Below are 27,383 nucleotides of genomic sequence, written 5' to 3'. Positions count from 1 at the left end.
GGCCTGCTTGTTGAAAGAAAGAAGACTTGTCCGTGCTGAAACCTCCCATGTGAATGGCTAGGTTGAACCAAGATAAGTGCCACTGGTCCAGTGGTAGGTTCCAAGGACACCAATCCGATTTTAGGCCGAGATGGTAACGGTCAACAAAGCTAAAGAAGGGATACGGGACCGTTGGATCTCACTTGATCTGTCCGTTGACAATCCAGCCTTAATTAGTCGACCGAGAGCAAATGCGAGCTTTGCATCTGCTTGCATTGTATTGATGCAGAGAATCCTTTCCCAACTGCACTTCCAAATGGGTGCCACATGCCTCCCCTGACTTGATCTCCTTTCTCACATGGTGGTGGAGGCTGGAGAAAGGGATGAAGAAGAGAGATAAGATTGAAGGGGCCATGGAGCCTCTCTCTGCCAGCACCTTTTTCCCATGTGTTGAAGGGACTCGGAGATCAGGATCCATTCTATCAATCACTTGGATGAAAAGACAAATATGTAAGAGGATGAAGAACTGAACAGGGACATAAAGAAAGAGTTGTCCAATAAACAAAGGGAAGAAGCAATAACAAGGAGCTAGTATGATGAGAAATTATACCCTATGCCACATAAACCAATGTGGTCCTGCCTCATGGCATGGTGCATGGCTATGTTGGTGCACATAGTGTAGGACGTAATTTCCTGTAGTATGATGGATGAGGACTGAAATGGCTTAACCTTCAAGACCTATGGAAAAGTGCCTTACCCTGTTATATCCATCCATATGCTACAGCTTTCCATTTAATTGCAATCACGAGCCCCTCCATGTTCTTGTTCCCGTTGGGGTGTAATGCCTTGGATTATGGGGCATTTGCCATCCTTTTGGGTTCTCCCCTGCCACCCATGTTGACGTTAGTGGAGCAGGAGTGAGCTGGTGTAGTTTTCTAGCCTTTGTTATGGAATCTTTGGACAGAAAAACGAAGCCATACTTTTCTCCAATTTACGTTGCTCTGATGCCAAGAATAAACACCAGGTAATGAGTTTGTTTTGTAGCGATTGGAGGATTGTCTTCATACATAATCGCTCTCAAATTAGCGAGGAAAGCAAAGAAACAAACAAGACTGATAAAAGCTGCAGAAAATTTAAAGGGGCGTAATTTAAGGTCATGTGCTCAAAAGCAGTATCATTATTATAGAAATCGAACATATTCTGGTTCCTGACGTCTTTTTTTTTTTTTCCAATACAAAAGTAACATAAAATTCTTTGTTACTGCTATCCCCGACTCTTCTCATGGAGCGACTCCAAAGAAAACTTCAAAAAATCTTCATATGAGCTAGAGTCATACTTCTTTTTTATATTTTATCTCAAATTAAACTAGGTGGTGCCCATGAACTTAATGAATGGTTGATAGGTCTCCCATCTTTTATATAAAAAAAAAGGGGAAAAATCTAGGCAGTGATCGAGGGCTAGAAGTCTATTATCCAGTCAAATGCCTTCAACCCAACGTGTAATCCTTCACCAGAACCCAAGTAATTATAAGGAAACGCAAACAACGAAGCTGGTCCCTCCTTGCAACTCGGATCCTATGTTCTCCTTTGGCCAAAATCTTAAGCAACTAGTCTTGATGACTATGTTGGGAGAGATGATTATTCCTAAGCACGAGTGTTAGGAGTAAAACTTCTTTTATCTCTTCTATAACATATTATTTGAATATTTTTATGATAATATCATCATACTACAATATAAACATGGGCATTTATAATTTTCCAAGTGCTTATCAGCTTTCTTTAATTACTTAGCATATATAGTCATGGTAAGTATTCTATAATTCAAAAATTTCTGACTTATAATCCAGAAGGATCCAAGTTCTTTAAAATCCCTGAAGATTTTTCGATGCCAGGGAAAACGGGATTGTCATTACCATAGAAAAAGAAAAATAAAAAAAGAAAAAAAAAAATCCTTGCAAAGATGCTAATAAGCCCAGATTTCTAAAACCAGGAAAGGATTCTGCGAGTGGAAACTAAGCTTGACTTGTGACAAGTCAAAGATATCTATGAAGCTCATGGCCTGTGGAAGTAAAGAAGATCATTCCCATAAAAACGAACCAAAACATCCTGTTGAACGAGTCAAGTGACTAATAATTGAGTCATTCGAATTAGAACTCAGAAGCAGACTACCCCAGACCTCAAGTTGCGCTACTACGCCACCATAAAGGCTTGTGGCCATGAGTTAGGTACGCCCTGTAGCCATTCCAGCTATCCCGGCTAAGTTTTATACAGAAGTAGAGCCAGTCCGGCTAAGATATACCGACGCCAGCTATTCCAGGCTGAGCGAAAGCGTAGAAATTTTAGGAGTGAGGGACTGGGAACCTTTCCTGTGGTATGACAAGGACCATGTTCTAAATCTAGACAGACCAAGTTTCTTCCCCGTGCCACAATAAACCGAACTACATTTTGGATTCCAGACAGTGCAATCATATCTTGTTTGATGGAAGACAGTGCAATCATGTCATTCATTTCTTTAAATCTTTGTCACACAATTTATACTAAGTCTTGCGTTGTAAGTGGGGAAATAGGACTTTGTCTTCACCATCAGAAGAGGACTACGGCAAGAAGACCCTCTCTCCATGCTTGTCGGTGATGTCCTTGGCCGAATAAACAAGCATGGAAGCTGGATCCTTTCATATGGACTTTGTCCAAACAGCGGAATCAATCAATCTTCCCCCCATTTGCGAATGACATGCTAATCTTCAGGGAGGATCACCAACAGCTAGGAGCTATCAAGTTCTCTCTCTATGCTTTTGAAATATTTTCAGGTCTCAACATCAACCATGCCAAATCATCTGTCATCTTTCTTGGCCCACATGACTACCAAGGATCTCCTTATGCTCCATCGCTTAACTGCTGCCTCAAAAAGCTTCGTGTGAAGAATCTTGAGTGTGTTGTTGCGTGTTGACAGAGTTGATCGCAGATGGACTTTGCTAGTGTCTAATTAATTGGAAACAGTGCACAAAGCATAAATCTGCGGGAGGTCGGGCATACGTGATCTCCGTCCGACCAATTGCGCTTTGCTAACCAAAGTGGAGATGGTGCCTGATCAAGAACAACCATCATTCTCGACCTTGGCAGCAAATAATTATGGATAAATATTGCAATATGTGGTCCTCCTTCAACAAGTCAACCAATCTAAGATCTAGGGGAACTCCGGCCTCACCGGATACCCAATCCGACCCAACCCTAACTAACGGTGTTGGTTTTAACTGACTTGTTTCGAGTCAGCGGTGGGTACAGGTTTCCAAACATGCAGTAAATCTGGGATGGATGTGGGTAATGGCCAAACTTACCCCGAACCTGACCCAACTATTTATAAATCCACTGATTTGCTCTCCACTCTTTGCCCTAGTTGTTCAACTCGCTCGTCCTCATGGCTTTCGTCATCTGGTTATCTCCTTTCTTTCCAATTACAAACCCTTACTCTTTTCACCAAGCCGATTAGATGCTAGCCGATGTGCCACTCTCCTATTATACTTAGAATTTGTTTTATTTGTTTTGTTTATAAGCAAAAACAAATTTTATTTGATATGACCCATCCAACCCATCTCATCTAACTCTATCCATCTTACTCCACTCCATCCTGAGATGAGTATAAGGCATGTATTGCTGTCATAATCCATTTTAATCGCTAGACATTGAGGTGACAAGGTCGGCAAATGTTGGTCAGATTGGTGGAAATGCTAACTAGAATAGCAAGATCGGTTTGTGCCCCTTATTGGCTCTCGAGCTGAAGAAACTGATCTGAAATTGCTCAATAATAATCTGTGCACTCTATTTGAGTATTATGCCAGCATAGATTAACTGCACACGACAGTGGGAGTGAGTTGTAACGATTGTTAATCAAAAAGGATTTGAATATCTTTAGACATCTTAAATGTAGACCACATGGCAAACTCCTATCAATCATCTTACCCCATTTCAGTGAGTGTTGGTACATGATTCTCAATTGTGAAACAAATACAAATAATGGCTTATGTGATCCATATCTCCGACTTATTGCCATCCCTAGTAAGATCTCCTTCCTTACCCTTTCAGAAGGGCATTCTCAATGCATCCTTAGGTTATCTTGCGGTACCATTAATTCTTCTGCTTGGTGATAGTTCTAAAATTATACTTTGGAAAGATGCATGGGTTAACCATGCACATCATCACTGTTACCATGCACCATGCACAACAGCACTGTTGGCAAAGCCCTGAATCTCTTGGATCCTATGTCTATTCTTTAATCCACTGGATATCGCTCTTCAGCAACAACTTCAGGATTTTCAGTCATCACGACCAACCTTCTTCTCAACTGCCTGATTCAATCCTTTGGAGAATGGAGATGAACCACCGGTCACATATTCACTATTAAATCTCACTACCAGTTCTCAACAACTCTAGGCATTTCTTTTTGTGGCTAAGAGGATAGGGTCCTCACCTCTGCCCTCCAGAGTCGTCATCTTTGTCTTGTTGACAACTCAAACATACATGATAGTGATTAATATCAAATGAAGTATTTTTAGTTTATATTATTATTTTATCATGATAATATAATAAAATAGACATATTATATTTTGATCTTAATTCCATAAACATCATCTTGTAATGAAGATAGACTCTATCATGTATTGCAGAAAAGATTAGCTTATTAGATTTCATTCTTCTTTCAGAAATCTTAGAATGAAGCATGAAATTTTGGGAGAGAGAAGAGATAGTAATTAACCTTATCCCTAACTTCTTTCCTATCACTTAATAAGAATTAGTAATCATTAAAATATAATGTAAACCAACAATTATTGAAAATGCAAAAGTCCATTGTTCTATTAGAAAACTTTCAAGAGAAAATACACCTATTATACATGTGAGATTTTCTAGCTTCAATGCCATTAAGTTAATTAACCATATATCTTGATTTAATAAACACAAGTTAGCTGTCGAGAAATTTTTCGTTTTTTTAACTTTTGTTTTCCCTCAAATCTATTACTAATGTAGAAGAGAGGGATGTTAAGAGTGATGGCAGTTTTCTTTCCATTCCTTTGAGATAAGTGCACATGGCTATGAGGCTGATTCGATCCAGCTCCAAATGCGGTCCTGAAAACATCACTGTTTAAGACACCAAAGCAGGAACAGGAACATCATCGAAGATTGGGACATTAAGGTTGTGAGAAACGCTATTAGCGGCTACAAAGGACCCTTAGAAAGGAACCCACCTTTGTACCCACTGCAGTGCACGGAGATCATCCAGCTGAGGGTGACGTAATAAAGCTTCTCCTGCACCTGAGAGCGGGTGGCACCGGCACACCCAAGACGAAAGCTTTCCTCTCTTAGTAATAAAGTTTGGATGGAGTACAATTAACTTTTCTGTGCTGAGTTAGCCGGTGCATTAAACTAATAGAGCACAGCATCCAAAGATTATGGGTATCCATTTGTTGAAGACATGGTTGGTCTCGTTGAAGACCTGCGCTACCCTTATTTGGAAACTTCTGAATCTAATACAAAAGTTGGGCTCCTCTATTAACACATGCACTTTGGAGATAACTCTGTCACCAAGGACCTACATAGTCTACCTTGTAATCCTTTTGTCGTTGGATTTTTCGTTCCTTTATGCTTTATATTATGACAATTACTTTTCACTAACAAATCTTAACCAGGGAAGCCTAGCTATCAAAGCTAGGATGGTTCATGGCTTTATAGCAAATTAGGTCAATAATTTTTCTAAACTCATTGCCAACCACCACTAATGGAAAAAAAGTGCTAGCCCCATGCTTATGGAATCTCTCGTAAACTAAGAATAAGTGCATCACAAGGATCATGTAATGATGGAGGGGACTGTAGAAAAATCAAAAGAAGGTATCAGCATGTGACATGAAGTATGATGGTAACCAGCTAAATTATATCTAGGGGCTCCTTTGAATATTGCTATTTACTATTTTAGGTGTTAAATAACAAATCAAAGCATCTAAATACCTAACCAAAAGATAGCAAGGGAGGGTAAAACAAGAGCACTCATTAAAGAGTTGAACTCCTTAGCATTGGCTAAACCACTACTTAAAGTTGTCATTATAAGTGCAGCATCTTGATTAAAAGCAACGAATTTCATCATTATATACATATAAATATAAGTTGGCTGCCGGCCAAAATAGTGAGATATAATTTGAAATAGCTTCATTAAATTTAGTTTTGATATGGCCAATCGTAGCATCTATATAGCCTCATAAAAGACAAATAAAGCCAGATTGGCCGTGATATGGAAATTCAATATTACGGAGATACATTTTTTTTTCTTTTTCTTGGGTGGGGATAAGTGTTAGATTGTTAGTAAATAAAATTATATCTAATTTCGATATATATATATATATATATTTGCAAAAGCATAATTATTTTTTTTATTGTAATTGTAAGAAATGTGTCTTAATTTGACCAATATTTATTATAATAGATCAAGATAGTTTTGTTCACTGTGACTAATATTACTATTGACACTGATATATGAATTGGTACATAATATCATATTCATACAATACATATTAATACATGGCAAACCCCAAATTTTCTTTTAAAAAAAAAATTAACTGAAGGCATAATTACCTCCACTGCCGGGCAAGACTATTCAACGATAATAGGCTACTTCCATTTACCAAAAAAACAATCAGAGAATATACTGCATACAATTTTTTTTTTTTCAAAAAAGAATTAGTGCTCCATATCGATCTTAGTCGTAAGTAAAGCATCGGGTTACGTTTCATTAAGTTTTTCGAGCCGGCGGCGCGGAGCCAAGCCTGCGGCTGTCACTCCTTATCATCCTCAAGGGTGGACGTCAGTCAGACTCGGCTCCTCCGTTCGCCACCGGCTCCATTCTAACTGCGGTTACTTGACGTCTAACGGAATATTCTGCTTGATCCGAAGGCAGGTGCCGCCGTTATGTGCTTAGCTGGAGGCCGCTGGATCGCTTAGGGTTCCTGAATCAGCCAGCTGGCACGGCACGCCGCACATGGCCAGCTGCCCCTGTCGCGAGGGACCACCAAATTACCAAACTAACCTCCTACTTCACCAAAATACCCTCCTCAAAGCCCGAATATTGTTATTATTATTTACCGAACCATCTCTCTCTTCGTTTCCCTCCTTCCACCATCTCTGTTCACACTCTCCAATAATTTACGCCGAAAAATTAGACCCCCCAAATAAGGGTGTGTTAGTCATTTAACGGGGTCCGCAAATCTAGCATTGGCTTGTGGCTTCCGTGAGAGGCGAGGTCTCCCAAAGCACGGAGTCTCTGCATTATTTGTCTCACGGGAAAAAGAAAGAAAAATAAAATTGTAGTAAACCCATATAAGAAGTTTAAAATGGCACGATAATATCCCCACTGTTGTTTTTCGAATACGCTTCTCTTGTAACACGGACGTTATATAACAAAGCATGGATGTTATTATAAAGCAAAGAAGCCGCGAGAGAAAAACTAACGGTACCTGGACGAAGACGGACGTTGACGTGGGTTCGTTCTTCCGCGACAAGCCTAGAGAGCCAGAGTAAATAGTATACTATAGAGAGACGGGGGAAGGGGGGGGGGGGGGGAGAGAGAGAGAGGACGGATGTTCTCGTGAGAGAGAGAGGGGCAAAGAAGGAGAAAGAGCCACGGAAAAACAAATAAGAAGGCTCCTCCTTTAATTTGCGCTCTCTCTTCTCTCTCGTTTCTTCTTTCTTCTCACTTGAAGCTCCAAACTCTCCAAATCTACCCGCATTCATTCCTTGCTTCCTGCTTTTCCTTCACGAGATCCCCATCCACCCCCTTCCCACCTTCCTTTGCTCTCACCTTTTCTCTCTTCATGCCTTCTTCTACCGCCAAGAGACCATTTTGCTTTCGGCCTTCCATTCTTTTTAGCCACTACATCTAGTGGCCTTGGCTCGTGTCGGTGGGTGGAGATCTAAGCGTGAAGGAAAGGTGGCATTTTGAACCAAAACATGGCTCACCCCGAGGACAGGACACACAAGGCCCTCACGGCGGCCGGGCTTGAGTCGATCTCCGATCGCTTCCACGCTCTCAGCTTTGAGACAAATAAACCCGATACTAGGGAGTTTCTCGATCTCAACTCGCCCGTCTCACCCCTCCCTACGCGCCCCGCCTCCGCCGTCACCCCCAGCAGCAGCTCCAGTTCCTCCGGCTCCTCCATCACAGCAAAGCCCGTCCCCAATGCCGGCGGCGGCGGCCGGAAGCCAGAGGTCGGCATAGCCGGGCGGCGAAGCCACTCCGGCGAGTTACTGGTGGGATCCAACGACACCGGCCTCGGCACCATTGATGGCCGGACTACTAGACCCGGACATCGGCGTTCCGGCTCCGGCCCTCTTATTTACTCCGGTACTAGTGTAGGCGCCAGTGCCAGTGCCAGTGCCGGAGTCAGCGCTGGCAGCAGCACGGCTAGCTCTCCGCTGACGAATGTGCTCCCCGCCGGCAACATCTGCCCGTCGGGGAGGATTAGCAAGACCGGCATGATGAGCCGGAACGCGGCGAGGAGCGACGTGCTCGGTTCCGGGACCGGGAATTACGGGCACGGCAGCATAGTGCGTGGCGGGACGAGCGGCGCCGGCTCGGGGAAGTCGCCGGGCTGCGAGTTGTCGGTGGGGAGTGCCGGGGATCCGGCAGTGAGGAGGGCGATGGCGAGCACGGATCCGGAGGAGGTGAAGAGGGTGGGGAACGAGCAGTATAAAAGGGGCCATTTTGCTGATGCTTTGAGGCTCTACGACCGGGCGATCGCTATGTGTCCCGACAATGCCGCCTGCCACAGCAACCGGGCGGCGGCGCTCACGGGGCTGAAGAGATTGGCGGAGGCCGTGAAGGAGTGCGAGGAAGCTGTTCGACTGGATCCGGCTTACGGGCGGGCGCACCTGAGGCTGGCTTCCCTGCTTATAAGGTGAACATCGAGTCATTTCCTTTGAATCACTCATTGGAGATTCGGTTACTGTTTTGATGGACATGTTCTTCTTAGAGTATGATTGCCTCCACATTTTGTTCCTTGTTTTCTAGGGGCGTTTCTTACAATCTTTGTTATTTTGTACGAGTATGGCATCTGTTTGCAAAAGATCTGATTTTTATTGGTTATTTACATTGATAAGCTGTCAGTCTGAGCAAAATTGCCATCCAGTTTCATGATGTGCAAGTGAAGTTGGATTTTATAGATTAATCTTTGCATAGCTAAGCGCATCGATACAGAGTAGATGATTCTCTTTGATTCACCTGGATGCCATCTGGCTATTTTAGGCTCATGCCTTGCAGTTTTTTTGTTGTTTTGCTGTTGCTGTTCTCGTTTTAATCTGGGAGGTGGGGTGTCCCGGCCATGAGAGTGTCTGTATAAGCTTCCAGTTTCTGGAATCCATATCATCACTGTCTTATGAACCCCTGATGCATTCGTATTATTTGAGTGGTCAACGAGATATAGGCCCGCCTGTTGGCATCTCTATCCTTGGTGCATGCAGTGGGGGAGATGTCTCATGTCAGAACATGAACCCACCATTTTTCTTGAAACGAAAAAGAAGAAAAAATCATCTTGAGTAATTAGGGGACCCTGTTTTGCTTTTCAGTTTAGGTTCATGGTACTCCAAATTTACATGAATTAGATTATCGATTCATCCAAAAAAGTTCTCTAATCAGTTTCAGATTTGCGGGATATCTGTATAAGAGTACCCTTCAACGTCTTAAACTACTAAAAAAGAATATAGCCCAACGTTTCCTTCCTATATCACATTGTTGAAATTTGAAACCATTTGAGTTCTGTCATACATGCACTTGCAAGATCTGATTTTTAACTACAGGTTAGGACAGGTTGACGATGCTCGGCGGCACCTCTTCTTGGCTGGGCCACAGCCGAACCCTGTTGAGTTGCAGAAACTGCAGGCAGTTGAGAGGCATTTGGGCAGGTGTGGGGATGCCCGGAAGATTGGAGATTGGAAGAGTGCATGGAGCGAAAGTGATGCTGCCCTTGCAGCAGGAGCAGACTCTTCTTCGCTGGTGAATTCCTGAACTCTCATTATGGCTTTTCATTCTTAAATGATTGATAGCTTCATGTGGTTACACTTTGAAAATAAACATGTTTGTATTTTCAGATTCTTGCTTCAAAAGCAGAAGCCCTTCTCCGGCTCCATCAGCTCGAAGAGGCCGACTTGGCAATATCCAGTGCATCCAAACTCGAGACCTCATCCTCGTCCTCCTTGAATACCAAGTTTGTTGGTATGCTCTCCAATTCATTTGTCCACTTTGTTCGTGCCCAAGTTGAAATGGCACTAGGAAGGTGAGGTTATCAATTTGGAGTTCCACAAGGTAACAGTTGAAGATCTTGGGTGAGTGAGTGTGGGTGGTGGTTTTCTTGCAGGTTTGAGAATGCAGTTTCAGCAGCTGAGAGAGCCAGGCAGATAGATCCTGGGAACCTAGAAATCACAACCATGCTGAACAATGTGAGATCTGTTGCACGGGCCAGATCCCTCGGAAATGAGCTCTTTAATTCTGGAAAGTTTGCAGAAGCATGCTTAGCTTATGGGGAAGGACTCAAGTATGACCCCTTAAACCCTGTGCTCTATTGCAATAGGGCAGCTTGCAGGTCGAAGCTTGGACAGTGGGAGAAATCTGTTGAGGATTGCAATGAAGCCCTCAGGATCCAACCCAACTACACCAAAGCACTTCTAAGACGTGCTGCCTCCAATAGCAAGGTGAATTTTCTTCTTCTGTTTGTTCTTTGTGTAGTCTCCTCTATCATCTGAGTTTTGGGGTCTCTGGGATTGGCTTTTTATTCTTCTTTTTTAAATGATTAGCTTGAGCGTTGGGCTGAAGCTGTGAGAGATTATGAGGTTCTGAGGCAGGAACTTCCAGGTGACACTGAGATGGCTGAAGCCCTGTTCCATGCCCAAGTTGCACTGAGAACATCTCGTGGTGAGGAGGTCTCTAACATGAAATTTGGTGGGGAGGTTGAGGAAATTACAGGTGTTGAACAATTCCAAGCAGCTATTACTTTACCTGGTGAGCTTTATTTCATCTTTTTTTGTTTCTTTCCAAGACCATCAAATCAAGCACACCATGCTTTTATCTCTTTGCTTATAATGTCAGATAATTTTGTCCAAGTCCTCCTTCCTGATGGTAGGCACAAGTTACATTGACAATGATGTGATCAGTATTCATTTAAAATTGAGACCAACTTCTTAAATGATCTATACTTCTTCTTTTTTTCATGCTTATTTGGAGATATTGTTGCTTCCAAATGATCATCTTAACTGTTTGTATTTTCAGTATAATGTGGCACTGTAGCTGCCAGAAATAATTCATCATGACCCCATTGCTTTTCTTTTTTTCCTTTTCCTTTCCCCCTTCTCCAAGTTCTGTAAATATATTAGTTACACTGGTTTACCACTTACATATAATCTTTTCCCACGACTGCCACTCTTTCAGCATGTTATTCTCACAGTAACTTTAAACCGATACTTTTCCAGGAGTTTCTGTTGTCTATTTCATGGCCGCATTGAACCAAAACTGCAGCCAGATCACCCCGTTTGTGAATGCCCTTTGTACCAGATACCCATCAGTGAATTTTCTCAAGGTACTCTCGCAATTCTTTCATGCATTACATCTTATAGTTTCTCAACTTCATCTGTGTTAATTTCACGCATGTTTGTACTAAGGTGGATGTGAATGAGAACCCAGCTGTTGCCAAGGCAGAGAATGTGAGAATAGTCCCGACGTTTAAGATCTATAAGAACCGAACAAGGGTAAAAGAGATGATCTGCCCCAGCCAGCAGGTGTTGGAGTACTCGGTGAAGCACTACGGTTTTTAGTTAAGGAAGTTATTGGTTCTATGGTTCTTTGGTGTTTCATGGCACCTCCACCTTCTTCAAATTATACAAATGCTAGCGCCAATTGCAAGCCAGCCACATAATAATTTATTGAGCAAAAAGTATGAACCACAGCGAGGGGAGACATTTTTCTACCTTCTATTTGCCGTTCTTCTTTTATTTGTTACCATATTTATTCTTTGCATGGTCTTATTACAACCCATTTTCCCTTGTAGCTTTCGTTGCAAATTTCATATATCCACCATTCTGTCTCTAAGAAGCTTAAGTGTACGATTTATCTAGTTCTGCAGTCACACCAGGGCGGGGGGGCGGGGGAGGAGGAGAGTGTTGGTAGAGATATGTTAGATGTTTATGAGCCATACACCAAGCATTGGAAGAAATTGAGAAGTCCATGGTGGGTGCTGCTGGTCTCTGAGAGAGAGAGAGAGAGAGAGAGAGAGAGAGCTGGTAGAGATGTTAATTGTATAATACCGCACGCCAAACATTGAAAGACATTGGTAAGCGAGTAGGTCCGGTGGGTGCTGCTATTGCGAGGACTGGGTCGAGATCGCGAGAGAGAGAGAGAGAGAGAGAGAGATTTGTTGGGTGGATATCTGATTAGGACACTATCTTTCAAGATCTTTTCAGCATCATGTGATGCAGCAGGAAGAAAGAAAAAATAAAATAAAATAATCAAAATATGTAAATCAGTCACAAAAGAATTTGTCTCCACGGAACATATAAATTTCACTATGAAAAAAAATTTTTACAAGAAGAGATCTCACTCTCAATTTTCGTACACTCAATTTCTCTTTCACTAGAAGTTTTCCTCACAAAAACTTTCTCTCTTAGAAGATCTCCTGAAGTGCCTGACGTCCGTTATTCAGGAGTCTCTTGCTCTTTCTTTCTCGGCGCTTCCGTCTCTCTCTCTTCTCTCGGATTCCATACGACTCCGTACGGCAGTTTGCGGCACAATCAAAACACACACCACACAATTCATTGTTCCTGGTCTTTTATAGGCTTAAACATGACTTAGATTAGGTTTAGGACTCCTTAATCAATCCATATCAAGTTTCGGGCCGTTGGATCAAGATCGGGAGTTATCCACGCCGTTCGATCGTGCTTCGATCCACGGAATAATATCGTGGACCATGAGAAACACGTGGAAATGCCCACGCGGTCCACAGATCCAGTCGTGGACCGCTCGGTCCACGGTGGATTGGGGTACAGGTCCAGGCAAGGTGCCTGGGCCGGCCCGCACGGGCGGGCCTGGGCCACGTTCGCGTGCGGGCCCGCGCACGGGTTGGGTCGCACGCGCGCCTGGGTCGCACATCCCGCGCGTTGGCCCCGTTTGGGTCGCGTGCTGCTGCCTGCGCTGTTTCGGATTTCGTGCCGACTTCAAAAGCTCGTATCTCCTCTATCCGAGTTCTATTTGGGATGATTTTGGTCACGTTGGACTCCATTTTTCGTCGCGAACTTCACTGTGGGCTTAATGTGGGCTGAATCTCGAGGCGTCAAATTCTAACAAGATTGTTGGTGCTGCTGGTGCTGGTACATGCAATTGCAACCATTGATATATACAAACGCAAAATTATTTCTTGTTTCACCATTGGCTTTCAGTTCAATTTTTTTAAGTCTCTCATCATTCTGGAAGCATGTATGATCATTATCTGTCTTTCTACCAAATTATCCTTGACGTGGTGGTGGTTATTCCTGAGAAGAGCTACGGTTGTTTGGTAAGCAACACTTAGAGACTGTTCTTAATTGTACTTTGGTCCTTGGTCCTGTTTATGTGGTGGGGACTTGTTCTTCTACGGCATCCATCTGGAGTTGAAAGGGAAAACGTGATAGGTTTGGTTAATTCCATTACATCTGGAATAAGTTTATTTATTCTCTAGTAATTGCTGAGAGCCTGCTTATCTTAAATTGTGGAGTTGATGGGGTCAGATAGTGTGAGAGAGCGTCAGTTCTTTAGTGCTTGGGCTGGCCTCCAGTAGAGGGGTGTCGGATGCATTCATTGCCTTGGAGCTGTTCTTCTACGGCATCCATCTGGAGTTGGAAGGGAAAACCTAATAGGTTTGGTTAATTCCATTACATCTGGAATAAGTTTATTTATTCTCTAGTAATTGCTGAGAGCCTGCTTAATCTTAAATTGTGAAGTTGATGGGGTCAGATGGTGTGAGAGAGCACCACCAGTTCTTTAGTGCTTGGGCTGGCCTCCAGTAGAGGGGTGTCGGATGCATTCATTGCCTTGGAAACGCGATGTTCTTTTCCTCTCGATTCCCTCTCCCGTTTCTCCATTTTATGCTCATTTCTTATCTGTTGAAAATATGACTCTTGGCAAGTGCCAGGAGCTGCAGTCAGAGGAGGTCTATGGGGAATGATACGAATGGAGAGATGCATTGGGGATGGTCCCCTTGGCCTTATGATGGGGTTAGACCTCTTGAGGAACTGTTAAACTATTAGGTTTATACATGTGAGAACAAGTCCATCCCCTTAATACTGTGGCTCACTCTGTCTTCTTTGTGTGGGCCACATAGATGCATAGATGTGCTCTCTTCTTTTCCCTTTGGCCATGCTTCTTTCTTGACAAGTGGGGCAATAGTTTTGGAGTTAGCTATTTAACCCGGTGTTGCTTGAGATTGGCAGAAAAAAGTTTATCATTAGCTGTTATATCTGATAGCAAAATACTTTGCAGCTGTATGTTGTCAAGGGGATCTTCAATTATAGGATCCAATGATCACTAATTAGTTATGAACAAAATTGTGATTGTTTGGGGTCACCATCTTTTCACAATGATCACCGATCGCTAATTATAGAAGCCATAAGACTATTAGAGTGCTTAATTAAAATAGAACCGACCTTCTTGGTACAAAGAATTGCCCTATGGATCCATGCAGTTTTTCCCTTGATGTTGTGCCGTTAACTCTTATGGTTTGCGATCAACAATTTTCAATTTCTTTTACATAGCTTACGAGGGGTTAATTCCACCTTCTATTGTCACCCGCCAGGCTCGACGGAGTCGAAGAGAAAATTGCCAATGCAACTTGGAATCTGACCTCAATCCTTTTCCCCAAGAGACAAGAGGTATACAAATAAGCAGTCATATGAGGCAATTCACCGGCTGATCAATCAAACACTTTTCTTACCCGCTGACTTGAGGCATGTGGTAATATATGAGTTGAGAGAGGGAATGCCTGACAAAGAAGATAACGTATTCAACTACCAAAAAAGAAAACAAGAAGGTAACGTATTGATGGTTTGGAGAAAAAGGAGGAAAGTTCATGGTATTGAATTAAATACGCTTATCCATACAATTCAGGATTTGGGGGGGCTTATGAACCAGGACAACCTTCTCCTAGATGTGCAGGCTCCACTTATGTGATGTGGGATCTTCAAAGAATGTAGCTTGAACTTTGAGCCTTCCAGATTTCTACAAGCATGTCGAATATTCTGTGAACCAACCATACGCAATGCAAACAAAATTAAGACGACCTCCACTGTTTCTTCACATGTGAGAAGCGGCATATTTGGGCCAACGAACCGCAACTTGATACAATATAAGCTAGGTTAACATCTAGAATCTAGATGCATAGAGTCCATGATCATCCTCAAGCATGCTCCATGACCTATCACTAACTTCATACTGTTTGCTTTGAAGGCCTATGATCTCTTTCCCTCGTTCTCTAAATAAAATAATGGCCATTATTGTAGGAAAGACCTATTAATTGAGTCCAATTCTCCATTAAGATGCATCCAAGATAATGCGGTGAGGTCACACCAGCTGCGGCTTCAAGACTATTAATTTGGCCAACTGCACAGGTAAAGCTTATGCCTGACATCCACGACTAACAATCTTGAGTCAAAGGAGATGGGAGGTATTCCTCCCTCAAAAAAGAGCAAGAACGTGGCTTAATGACCTACAAAGCTAGGCCTAACAAACTCATAGATTCTGACTGACGGCCCGTGAATTGAATCTTCGAATAAAAGAGGTACGAAGGGGACCCTAGAAAAAAGGAAAAGAGGTAAGCAAGCGAGAAAAAAAAACTCAAATACTTAGGAGGGGGGCAAACCCCAAGGGAGGAGGGAGTTCTTTCTCTGCTCTTTTAATTCTTGCTTTCATTCCTTTCTACTGTTTCTAAAGCTTTTACTAATTCAAGCATCGGAGGATCTCCTGTCGAAATACTCCTGGCAAGTGTGGACTTCTTTTGCAGGTACTCCATAGCATCGTGGATCTTGACTGACGTCCAGCTTCAGCTATATCAGCACCTCTCCGAAGTCTTGCGGCAACAAAATGGTGCTAGAAGAAGGACTCGCCTCCTACCCATGCACAAAGAGTCCTCCTCACGAGGAGGCTATTTTTAATCTCACATTGGTTGTGAGTCAAATTAAAAAAAATTGATTTATATGGAATGGGATCTTCTTTCTCCTATAAGATATTTTTTAAAGGGCAAAATCATAAAACTCAAACGGTCAAGATCCAAGTAGCCCAAGATAGCTTAAGTCGAAGTGGACAATACCTCATGTATATGGGAGTGAAGACTGATCTAGTCATCCGATCTCTGACTGCAACAAACACTATGCCACCTTAATTTTGCCTTAATTTTTTTTCCCTGCAGGATCAAAAGTGAAAAGTATTAAGGACTTGTCTAGTTCTAGTTCGTAGAAAAAATATTTCTTGAAAAGCTGATATCTGAAAAAATTATTTTTGTATGTTTAGTTGACCATAGAAGAATCGTACATTTTGCTTTATTGAGTATCTACTTTCACGAATAAGTTATATAAAATATATGCCATGTCTTTGATAAAAAGAAAATACTTATCTCATTCTATTTAAAAATTTAAGAATATTTTTGTAAAAAAAAATTATCTCAATTTCTAATCGATGAAAATTGAACTTTTTCACATTTCACACAAATATTTTTTATAAAATAAAAAGATATTTTGAAAACCCCAACCAAATATAAATCATTTTTTTATTTTTCTGTTGACCATATTTTCCCTCCTCCTCTTCATACAAACCAAATGAGTCCAAAGGTTAATCCTAAGTTCACCGGAGGTTGATTTTAAAAAGATGATGCTCACTGTCAGTCATCACAGGATATTTCGATCCAGATTTAAGCGAGGTAATAGGTACAGTGACCTGGCCAATTTAAAAGTCTTTAGTGAAATAATTGTGGTCCATCTCTGGAACCCATCGCCCTGTTGGTCATGCTAATGACATGCACTGTCTGACTGTCAAGTGGGCTACAGCCCTTACAGTCAACACGGACCCAGCTGAAGTACGAATCGCGACGTACACGACTGGCGCTTGCAATATGATTCGACGAATTGAAGGATGATGCGAAGGACGCTAATGGAAGAAGGCCGATGTAATATAGTTTCCCGAGATCCATGGGTCTCAAAGTATAGAGGCTGTCCCCAAAAGAGACGGGCAACAACAGGTGTTAACAGCTTGCAATGTCACAATCCACCTATCATCGATTCGTCACTGTACTTTCTTCTGGTAGAAGCACATCACGCTCCCTTGCAATCATTGCTATGTTTTTCTCTCGCTCGCATGAAAAAAGAAAAAAATAATAATATTATGCGCTTGTAAAATGGTGGCTGTCCCGTGAAAAATTATATCCTACGCCCGCCGTATGCACCATATAACCGTACATTATATAAATTATTTTATATTTTTCTTCATACCTTATACACCATATATTTTCCGATAATTAGACCGCATGAGGGAGATGAGCCAATTCGCATGGCACATGATCACATGGATGCATACCGCGTAGGATACAGCAAATCTTTCACGAAAAACATCGGCATCACATGTGAGCATATTTTGAAACAAATAACATGAACGGCAACTATCAAAAGATTATAAATATTTGGAAATATATTTAAAATAATAGTGAATAAAATGTTATATTTATTTATCAAAAGATATATTTTAAACCATGATTATCAAAAGATTATGTTTTGAAACATATTTTGGCTAATTTTGTATAATAATAACTAATTAATAAAAAATTATTGTCATAGCAGAAGAATTAATTCAAGCATGAGATCCTCAACTTTATCCGGTCAAATTAGAAGGCAAATTGAGTAACCCAAATGCATGTGACGTTGAAACCTCTCACGTTATTTGACCAAGTGGCACAGATCCAACAAGAATGGCGATTAAGGCAGCTAGAAATCATGATTAGTTGATCCATGATGCGTTGGTTAAGGAATCACTTTCTAGTTAAGTCATGTTAATTATTACCAGCAACCTTAAATTTTGACCTGAAACATCAAATCCACTTAATAGTCGTGTATGTGGATGGGATGAACTGATTGCTCTACATTTACCAAATTGTCTCGGTTTAATATAGACTTCCCTTGCAATATTTGTGGGACTTGGGCGCACACCTATATAATTTGCATTTGTGGATATGTTGACACCTTTGGGTTTAATTTTCCATCAAACAATCAAACACACTCGGGAGGACTGCAGGCGCATCATAATTTGTGTTTGTGCGATGACGGCTATCCCATTAGACTGCCAAATTTATCCCATTTATATCTAGTTTATGGAAGCTCCATCAAATTTCTTATAAGAGATCATTTTTTTATGAATAAATATTATAAAAAAATTATCAACTTTCTCATTGACCAATTTATTTATTTTTTTATGCTTCTCAATATGGATAAATTACTTTCTATATGAATAGCATTTATTCATAAAATGGAAGAAAAATCTTATATTTATTTAGGGGATGTCTAAATTTTCTTCATCAACTAATAAAGTAGGTATTTAATTTTATTTCTAAAATATTCGATTCTCATTTTCAATATTTTCATCATTCAATGCGTCATAACTCAATCATCCATTTTCTTCAAATCTAAAAGCGAATAATATGGATAAATTTTGACAACTTATTCAGAAAAATAGTATTGTAAAAGAACATTGGTAATAGATTTTGAAATCACTTTTTCATGCATAAAAAAATACGAATAAATTATTTTTTATTTAATATTATCTAAAAAATATTTATTTAAAAAATATAATTTTTTATATAATTTTTTTTCTCTATAAAAAGATGGAACCAAAAGCAATTATTCATGCGAGCAGCAGCCGCCAACAAATTGGGCTATACCACGATGGTTAAAATTCTATTTGGAGGAGGTCATAGGCTTAAATCTTGGGTGATGTTTTTCCAAATACTTCATCTGAACAATCTTTAGATTTTCTTTTCCTTGTGGAAGTGATTCTTTAATATCCTTATCTTAATGTTCATAAAAAGACTTTCTGACTGCACCTCTGAGACTTGATAGCAAGAAAATGAAACAAATATATGATCCACAAACTACCAGTCACAAGATCATAATAATAGCAACTATAATTCTTGTTTGATTGGAAAAGGAAATTGGAGGGTAGAGTAGCGCCATTTATGCAACCACCCACAGTGCCATCATCAACAAAGGACTAAAATATATAACTAGCATGGATACAAACCAAATAACGGTAGCAAGCAGATAAATATCACTCATCAATGCCAGGAGTACGCCAGACCGGCAGCAGCAAAGGCCTCAACCGGGAAGGTCCTGGTGACCCCAGCAAGGCTCTTGAAGTGGATCTTCCCGGTGGGCGGGTCGTCAAGGGTGATCTCATTGACGTACAGGGGGCCAGAGCAGGAGCTCCTTTGCCTTCACCCCTTTGAGCTTCTTGATGCGGTGCTTCTCAACATGGCCATTGATCTCGGTGTGATAGCTCACGAGCTTGCTCACCATCTTGAAGCTGTGCTCCACCTTCTTCTTCTGGACAATCCACATGTAGCCGGTGCTCTTCACGAAGCATACCTCGACCACGTCGCGAGACAGAGGAGGCAAGAATGAGTTTCATATAATATTAATCAGCGTCAATTTGATAAAGATGAGCTCTTTTTCGTGGCGGCTATCTATCTTAAAAAGGTGGCTAATTCCCGATCTCACGTTGGCAGTGAGTATTCATGGGTCCTGAAATGACTTATCTTCTCTATCCCTGATTAGAGACTTGACGAGCGTGACTTGATCTCATGCACATCACGTCTCTCAACCTCTCTCTCGAATAGGCAGCTCGAGATCTTTTTCTTAGCGCTAAGATAAGACTAAGGCGTAGTCCTATCTGTCTAGTCACGAATTAATGTGATGATCTGCAGCGTCTGCACTGTACCTAAGGGGAGGCGGAACTCTTCAAGGAGGGAGAGGACCAGCTTCATGCCCTCCCCGTGGCCCTTCTTGACGATGCCTCCCCCTTTCTCGGCCATGGTTTAGATGGCAAAATAAAAAAGTCTTTGAAATGGAGGGAAGATTAAGGCAGAGGTTTTGTGATATGGGAGAGAGAGGTGTTTGATGTTGTGTATATATGAAGGAGATGGAACGCATTAAAAGGCATGCCAAATGAGTGGGACTGGATGGCAGGCGAAAATAAGAAAGTTGTGCTTTGAGTTGATCGTCACTTTTGTACATGGACATCGTATGATCCCTTAAATGCTGTTGTTTATCTCTTTTGTAACGGATCGGTTTATGCCCTAGTGTGATGGGCCTTTTGATGGTCTGCTAGATTTTGGATTGTATCTTTTGCATGAAAAAAAATTGATGGAGCTTTTTTTTTGTAACATCGGAATCATGCAACAGTCACTCCGAGATCTACGTAGGTGGATTGAAAAAAAATATTGAAGTACTTTGCGAACTATACAATATGCAATCTAATGGTTGATATCAAGAAAGACCAATCCTTCTTCCATGTGTAAGATACAGTCCGAAGCCTAGTGTCCATTAACCAATCATGGATTGAAGTATACAAAATGTATAATGCATGGTGCAAAACAATATATGATGGTGGCAATAATGAGATGATATTTTGTAAATATCATGACAGTTATGTTCACTATCAAACCAAATATTTTGATGTACTGCCGGTACAAGCACAAGTCAACAAATTGGCTGGAATAACTTTGTAGGCGTGGTCTAATGCGATCCACTGGACGTGAATTATTTTCTCATGGTCTGGAAACCAGCATGTGATATCACAATTTGGACCAAATTTGACGGTCTCAATTCTTCAATGTAATTCATATTTCATGGTAAATCTGTGATGTCCCATAGTTACTGCTACTCGTAATAACACTATATCCCACAATATATGCACCACATGTGTCTATTTCTACAACCTTGATCCAAATGCGGCAAAATAAATAACGCAATTCAGGCTCAAATCTTGGAGCCTTTCTTTGTGTTGGGAGCCTTGGGCCACTAATGGGAGCCTTGGGCCACTAATGGGAGCCCTGGCCCGTCATTGTATACGTTATGACCCTATGAAATGTAAGCTTGGCGGTGGCCCGGATGGGTCTTGCGGACACCGCACCCAACTGCAGCCGTGTGGCGTGGGAGCTCACCTGAGGCCCTTCGTTGAGGTCCAGACCAAAGCCCATTTCCCTTGTCCTCCACACATTTGATGCTGGCGCTCTCTGAGGTTTCGTCCAAATTAGGTTGCTAACGATCAAAACCAGCGTGCTAAATATGCCAGCATTGTAATGGATGTCTCCAGCAGATTGGTTGATGGATGATGACAAGTTGGGGAGATAGATTGTTATTGCTGTTATATCTAAAAATCAAGTACCAGCGCATGCTTGGGAACATCTTGCCTGGAAGAATCTAGCAAGATTGGCCAAGAAGATGGAAGAAGGTGTGAGGGGGATGGAGATTGGGGTCACTGAGCCCAATCTCCACGAGATGAAATGAATAAGTTCGGATTCTTTATAGTACATATTTTGCATTGTAGATTGCTGTACAGGCTCGAAGAATAAGTGCCACGTCATCTATTTAGGAGATGGAGGGCTATAGGTGCCAAATACGATACCATGTAGAATGCTGTACAAGATTGAATAACTGCCACAATTTCTATCTAGAAGATGGATAGGTGCCATTCATCTTCGAGATAAATGATGTGGCAACTAACCAAGCTTGTATAGCATTTTGTGATGGAAAACATGCATGATGGAGAATCCCAACTCGAAATGACTACCGTTTGCATTAGGATTGGACTGATGACCCACGAGTAAATATTCATCGCAATGGTGATACCACGTCACCATTGCAACAAACAAATCAAACGGTAAAATACAAAGGATAGTGTGGAATATTATTCATGAAAATCAATGAAATATATCATAATTAATGAAATATAAAAATTTTGATCGATTTGTTACAAATTTGACGTGATATCACCGTCGCAATGAATATTTACTCATGGCCCACTCACTCTCGCTCTCCCTATTTTTTTTACCTCCGGCTGTCCTCCCCACCCAATGCACTCATCTCCACCTATCCCGTTGGATCTGCAGGATCTTGGCAAACGGGACCTTGGACTAAAATCATACCATAGACACATATGTTCCTCCTACAACCAGACCAGACTATTGTAGAGACTTCAAACTTATCAGCATTAAGGAGATTGGTTTGCAAGTCGAATGGCTGCACTTTGAACGATCTAATTTGGTTGTAGGACTTCTCATTCGGACCTCAACTTTGTAAGCCTAATGCCAAGTCCTAGTCCCTTGATTGTGGTTCACAATCGCTTGGCTTCTTGGACCTGCAAGTAAAATCTTTCGTTGGTTTTTTTTTTTTTTTTTTCCGGGTGCTGTTCCTAACTAGACCAAATAAACTTTCACCGGAGAAATTTAATTTTTGATTGCATGTTTCTTGACATTCAATGCATTATATTGCTTTGCTTTATTGCTCTTAGTTGTTTTATCCTTTTTTTTGGGGTACATCAAGAAGAGCTAACAGGCTGGAAAAATAGAAAGAAAAAGGTTCAAAACGATACGCTACATAGCTGGAGTCCCTGTTTTATGTCTTACAAATGCAATGCCATAACCCATTGCTCTTAATTGGGTGTATGATATTCCAGAGTCTTAATATACTTCTTCCTGAAGGCCGAGTGCTGACTGCTTGGGTGTCAATTACCTTTTCCTTTGTGGGCAATACTAATATCTATCGGTAAAACAGAGGAACTGGTCACAAATCTTTGTTTTACTCGAAACCAAAACATCTTGGAAGGCACATTGCCACATTTCTTGTTGCTCTTCCTCTATGCTTCAAGCATTTGCACCAATACTTGGCGAGTAATCTATCAACATGTGCCGACGAAGCCAAAGTGCGGAACATCAAGTAAAATTACGCCCACAACTAAGACATGAATTAGTGTTCTGGACATTCAACTACAGGTGAGGGACTACCAGGTCATTTCATCCATCATACAAAGGGGGATCCCATGGTCACATGGCATTTGATCCAAGGCCGACGGCTTTGTTCAGGGAATAAAGTTAGGCCGCAGAAAGCACACCCAACGCAACCTTGTCCATGCTTTTCTCATTTAAATATAAATTTCTCCCATCTTTCCCTCCATTTTATATCCTTGATTAGATTATGCTACAAGGCTTCAACGACAACCAGCTGAAGGAAGAAAAAGTTGGAATCCAATCTAAATTTACACAGCCCGCAGTGCGTTCCACGTTGCAAAGCGGCCTCCACTTTTTATTGCTTTTCCTGCGAGACCAAACGAAGTGTCACAAATTCTTAATCCATAAAACGAATATAACCCCATTCATTTGCCTCTTTGTCAATTTGCCCATCAACCCTTCCTTGCCCTTCGTAGTGAATGGTTGTTATATGAGGGCATGCAAGGAATCTTAAGGTGTTCCCTCCGGGTAGTTTGGGGTATAGCAGGCTCCCAATTAGATAAGGCGATAGGATAAGGGTCCCTACCTGAATTGGTACGTCTCTCTTTGGCCTTGGAAATTTCCCAGGTGCTTCACAGGGCAAAGAATTCGGAAAAGAATGGGTTCATGGCCTGCCCATTTTCCTTGTAAAAAGAAAAACACCAAAGAAAACAGACATGAAACCAGTTCCCTTTTGTTAGATTGCTCTCCTCACTAAAGCTTGGAAAGTCAATAAGAATAAGAAAATCCAGTACCGCGAGCTGCCAGGTTCCTTCCCCGTCTCCTGCGTCATAATAGATAGCCCATTAAATCTTAAAATGAAGCGGACCATGTTAGTTTAATGTCTGAATTTAAAGAATAAACGGCAAATTTATCTGAAAATAAGGTGGTTCTGGCTTTGGTCGTCGTCCCATTAGCATATGGTTTCTTTATGTTAGTGAAGCAAGAATAGCACGCTTTCGGTGAGTGGTCGCAATATGTGCCCAAGTATTACTTTCGTTCCTCTTATGCCACCTAGGATGTAATAATTAGCGAATATACTTCCGATATATAGACAATGATTATGATTCTTTTTTATTTTAAGCAAAAGGCAGCATGATATTACTGTTTCATTTCACGTTATAACTTTAATCCTTAAATTTTTTTTTTTTTTTATTGTTATATTCTGCGTTGTGCATGGTATCACGTCCAAATACGTGCAAAGGAAAAAAAAAATACCCTCACACTTCGCTGGTACCCCAAAAAAAAAAGAGAGGTCTACAACAATTACACCACTATTGTTCAGTGTTGCTCACGTACATATAGCTAAATAATGCTCATACATACTTCTGTCAAAAAAAAAAAAAACGGAAAAGCTAATACATACTAATATATATAGTGTCACATCTTTGAATTACAACAATATGTTACCACAGATCGATGTTAAAGAGTAAAGCCTAAAATTTTGGTGTTAAAACTAATCCTATCCTACATATGTTTCCTAAATTAGTTTAAAAATCAAAAATAATTCTCTAGTATCGTCCAGTTGGCTTAAAATAGATTAAGAAAAAAAAAAAAAAAGGAAGAAAAGAAAGTGGAAACATTGAACATAAATTAATATAAACTAATGCATGCACTTGCGATCATAAAAGCCACACAGAATTGCTAATATACCCGAGTAGCAGATGAAACGAGGGTAACGGACGCAGTAGACGTCAGCGTACCAAGCCCTACGTTGTAGGCCATGGTCAGATCCGGCTGGTACAGCCCATAGTTCCTCTCCGACGTCGGCCCGGGCTTCATGTCCTCGTTAAACAATGCAAACAAGTAGACCTCCAATCTTTGGGTGGGCCTGATTGGAGTCCCCTGGTTCCTCATTTGCCTCATCAACAAGTTCTTATTGTAAGCCCTAGCATTCTCAACACTGGCACCAGTCTCATCCAGGTCCCCCTTGGAAGGCCACCCCGTCTCCGACACCCTAACCTCCACGTTACCATAACCCATCCGAGCAATGGCGAAGATCACCGCATCAACTTGGGCATAGAGCATGTTGTCATACCGTAGCTTTGTGTAAGGGTCCACCATCCCTTGGTTAGGGTTGAGCAAAACGTAGTCTAGTGAAACCCCATTTGGGTCATCCTTGTAGGCGAAGTATGGGTATGCATTGATCCAAAATGGTGAATTGGTCTCCGCCAAGAATTGAAGGAATGGCAACAGTAGGTTGGCAAGTTCTGGCTGGAACGACCCGAATGAGGGAGGGTAGGAGTTCTCGAGCACGGCTAGCGAGTTTGCAGTCGAAATATGAACGTAGGAGTCGAGACCGAGCTGGACGAGGGCTGCATGGATGCCAACCATCGCAGGGACGAGGCTTGACGTGAGGGCCGTGTCGTTGCTTGTGAAAACCTCATTGCCTACGGCTATCCCGGAGATTCTTGTGGCAGGGAAGTAAGGCTTGATGTTGGTCATGACCCACCGTAGGGCTTGTTGGGGATCACTAATCTGGGGAACTACTTCATTTGGTACTGTCACAACGAGATCGATTCCAGAGTTCGCAAATGCGGTCAGAACTTGTGGGTTGGCGTCGTAGATCCTTATCTTGGTGATCCCGAGGGAAGTCAAGAGGGTAACCACTTGCTCTGGTGATGGTAGATTGTTGGCTACCTGACCATAATTGACGCCTAGAGTTGAACCAAGTTGAAGGAAGCCAAATTCTGCAAAAGAAAACAATAAATGACAATATAGATTATAATTGGAGCATTTTTTGACATGATTTACTAGTTAGGAAAAGAAATATCTAAGACAGGAAGGTTGTACATAATGGGAAACAGCATTCTAGTTATTTTTCATAATTTTAATTTATGAACGCTTGAAATGAACATGGACAGTAGTCTAAAAGGGATAGGAAACAACATAAGAAGAAATTTAGAGGTAGAAAGTAAGCTAGGTGTGCTTTGGGAGATTTTCTTGTTAGCATGAGATTATAAACTTAGGTGCATTTTAGCTATGATAGAATATGACCTCAAGATGAATGGAAAATGAGAAGGGAGCACCTGAGTAGAAAATATTCAGCAGAAGGAATATTGGAATCATTCTCGATCTGAAAAAGATGGATACAAACATAAGAGAATGAAAGAGGACAGAAGATAGAGGGATTTAAAGGAGAGGAGACTGCAAGAGGAGGAGAGGCTCTCTCTCTGCAATTCCTTTCCTTGCTTGTGTGGAAGGGAGGGAGAGGGGAAGTTTGGGGCTGCCTTGCCTTGACCACGTTGCCTTAGAAGAGGCTTTATTTAGGTTTCTAGTGCTTGACTCGTGCCGGGACTACTTTCTAGCAAGCATTGGTTATCTTTACAACGACGCCATCCGTGTCCTATTCTTCCAAAGTGACGACTTCGCCCCCTGTTGTTGCTTTGAGTAATAAAATAAATAAACAAAAAAAGGAGTACGCAAATCTTTTCTGTGACCAAGCATGGCCAGATCCAAAACAGACATTCCATGAACTCCTCGTGAGCTCTTCACAACGTTAAAAGGGTGCCAACTGCGGACAAAAGAATAGGGAAAGCTGTCTTAAGCGCTCATATATCGGCCGCTACCTTGATCCATGCATTTGATGTAGAGTGCCGATTGGGTCGTAGATGCTTGTCTCAAAGAGGTATCATCGTGAGATTTACTGTTTTGGACAAGGGACTAGCCATCTATCCTTTCAAATTTTGATTGAGAAGTCTTTCATGCATCTATTAAATTCGCTTTATATTAGTGGTATATATGCGTTGGTTTATGTGGGAGTGTGGTTGGATGCTTGCTTCGACAATAGATGGTAATATTGGAGAAGTGAGTGCAGGAGATCAGGTCCATTGTGTGCGCCTGTGACGCCAAGTGAAACAGGGGATGGTTTTTTAGATTTGTGATGGGAGCATGATGCCATATAGGTTGCAGGTGACAACAATCACGCTTCTAACTGTCAAGCTATTCCTTGGCACCAAAGCAAACTTAAATTATATCAGAAACAATATTTATTTGAGTGGGACCCCAACAAGAAAATGGCATGGACTATCAGTAATGATACAATTATTCGAAAGGAAGCGTCGATGACAGAATTGGTAAAGTTACTATGGAATAATACTAGTGACCTACGTTCAAGAGGTCTGGATTGTAATTTTCGCACCAAAGAATGATTGGTATTCTTTTATGGTTCAAAGTGTCTATTGTGCGATCTACCGATGGATTTGTATGAAGAAAGATAAATTCTTCTTTTGTGTGAAAGATACAACCCTTGTTGATATTCAAATTCTATCTCAATAAAATGGGCTTTGCATCTACTAAATCTCTCTCTTCCCTCCAATTAAAAAATAAAAAA

General features: G+C 41.4%; 2 protein-coding genes and 1 pseudogene across 3 annotated transcripts; 1 reads left to right on the top strand and 2 right to left on the bottom strand.

Moving 5' to 3' along the window:
• The first annotated feature begins 7,559 nt into the window (after positions 1-7,559).
• Positions 7,560-12,093, top strand: LOC105040681 (inactive TPR repeat-containing thioredoxin TTL3). Its single transcript, XM_010917329.4, has 7 exons — positions 7,560-8,911; positions 9,810-10,005; positions 10,101-10,285; positions 10,367-10,700; positions 10,803-11,007; positions 11,475-11,581; positions 11,664-12,093. The coding sequence occupies exons 1-7, from the start codon at positions 7,965-7,967 to the stop codon at positions 11,814-11,816; spliced, it is 2,127 nt and encodes a 708-aa protein (XP_010915631.1). The 5' UTR covers positions 7,560-7,964; the 3' UTR covers positions 11,817-12,093.
• A 7,122-nt stretch (positions 12,094-19,215) lies between these two features.
• On the bottom strand, positions 19,216-20,095 carry LOC140856138 (uncharacterized; annotated as a pseudogene).
• Positions 20,096-22,557: 2,462 nt separating this feature from the next.
• LOC105040682 (glucan endo-1,3-beta-glucosidase 11-like) lies at positions 22,558-26,303 on the bottom strand. 2 transcript variants are annotated; one of them, XM_073253302.1, is made up of 5 exons: positions 26,080-26,303; positions 24,704-25,740; positions 23,806-23,834; positions 23,598-23,694; positions 22,558-23,378 (listed from the first exon to the last, which is right to left on the bottom strand). In XM_073253302.1, exons 1-4 carry the CDS (start codon positions 26,147-26,149, stop codon positions 23,676-23,678), a joined length of 1,155 nt encoding a protein of 384 aa, XP_073109403.1. In that variant the 5' UTR covers positions 26,150-26,303; the 3' UTR covers positions 22,558-23,378; positions 23,598-23,675. The 2 variants fall into 2 exon arrangements, with proteins under 2 accessions (XP_073109403.1, XP_073109402.1); XM_073253301.1 differs by having other exon boundaries at positions 23,598-23,834.
• Positions 26,304-27,383: the final 1,080 nt, after the last annotated feature.

The sequence above is a fragment of the Elaeis guineensis genome, chromosome 3 (assembly GCF_000442705.2).
Source record: "Elaeis guineensis isolate ETL-2024a chromosome 3, EG11, whole genome shotgun sequence".
NCBI classification, from domain to species: Eukaryota; Viridiplantae; Streptophyta; class Magnoliopsida; order Arecales; family Arecaceae; genus Elaeis; species Elaeis guineensis.
This window is presented reverse-complemented; position numbering and strand designations above follow the sequence as displayed.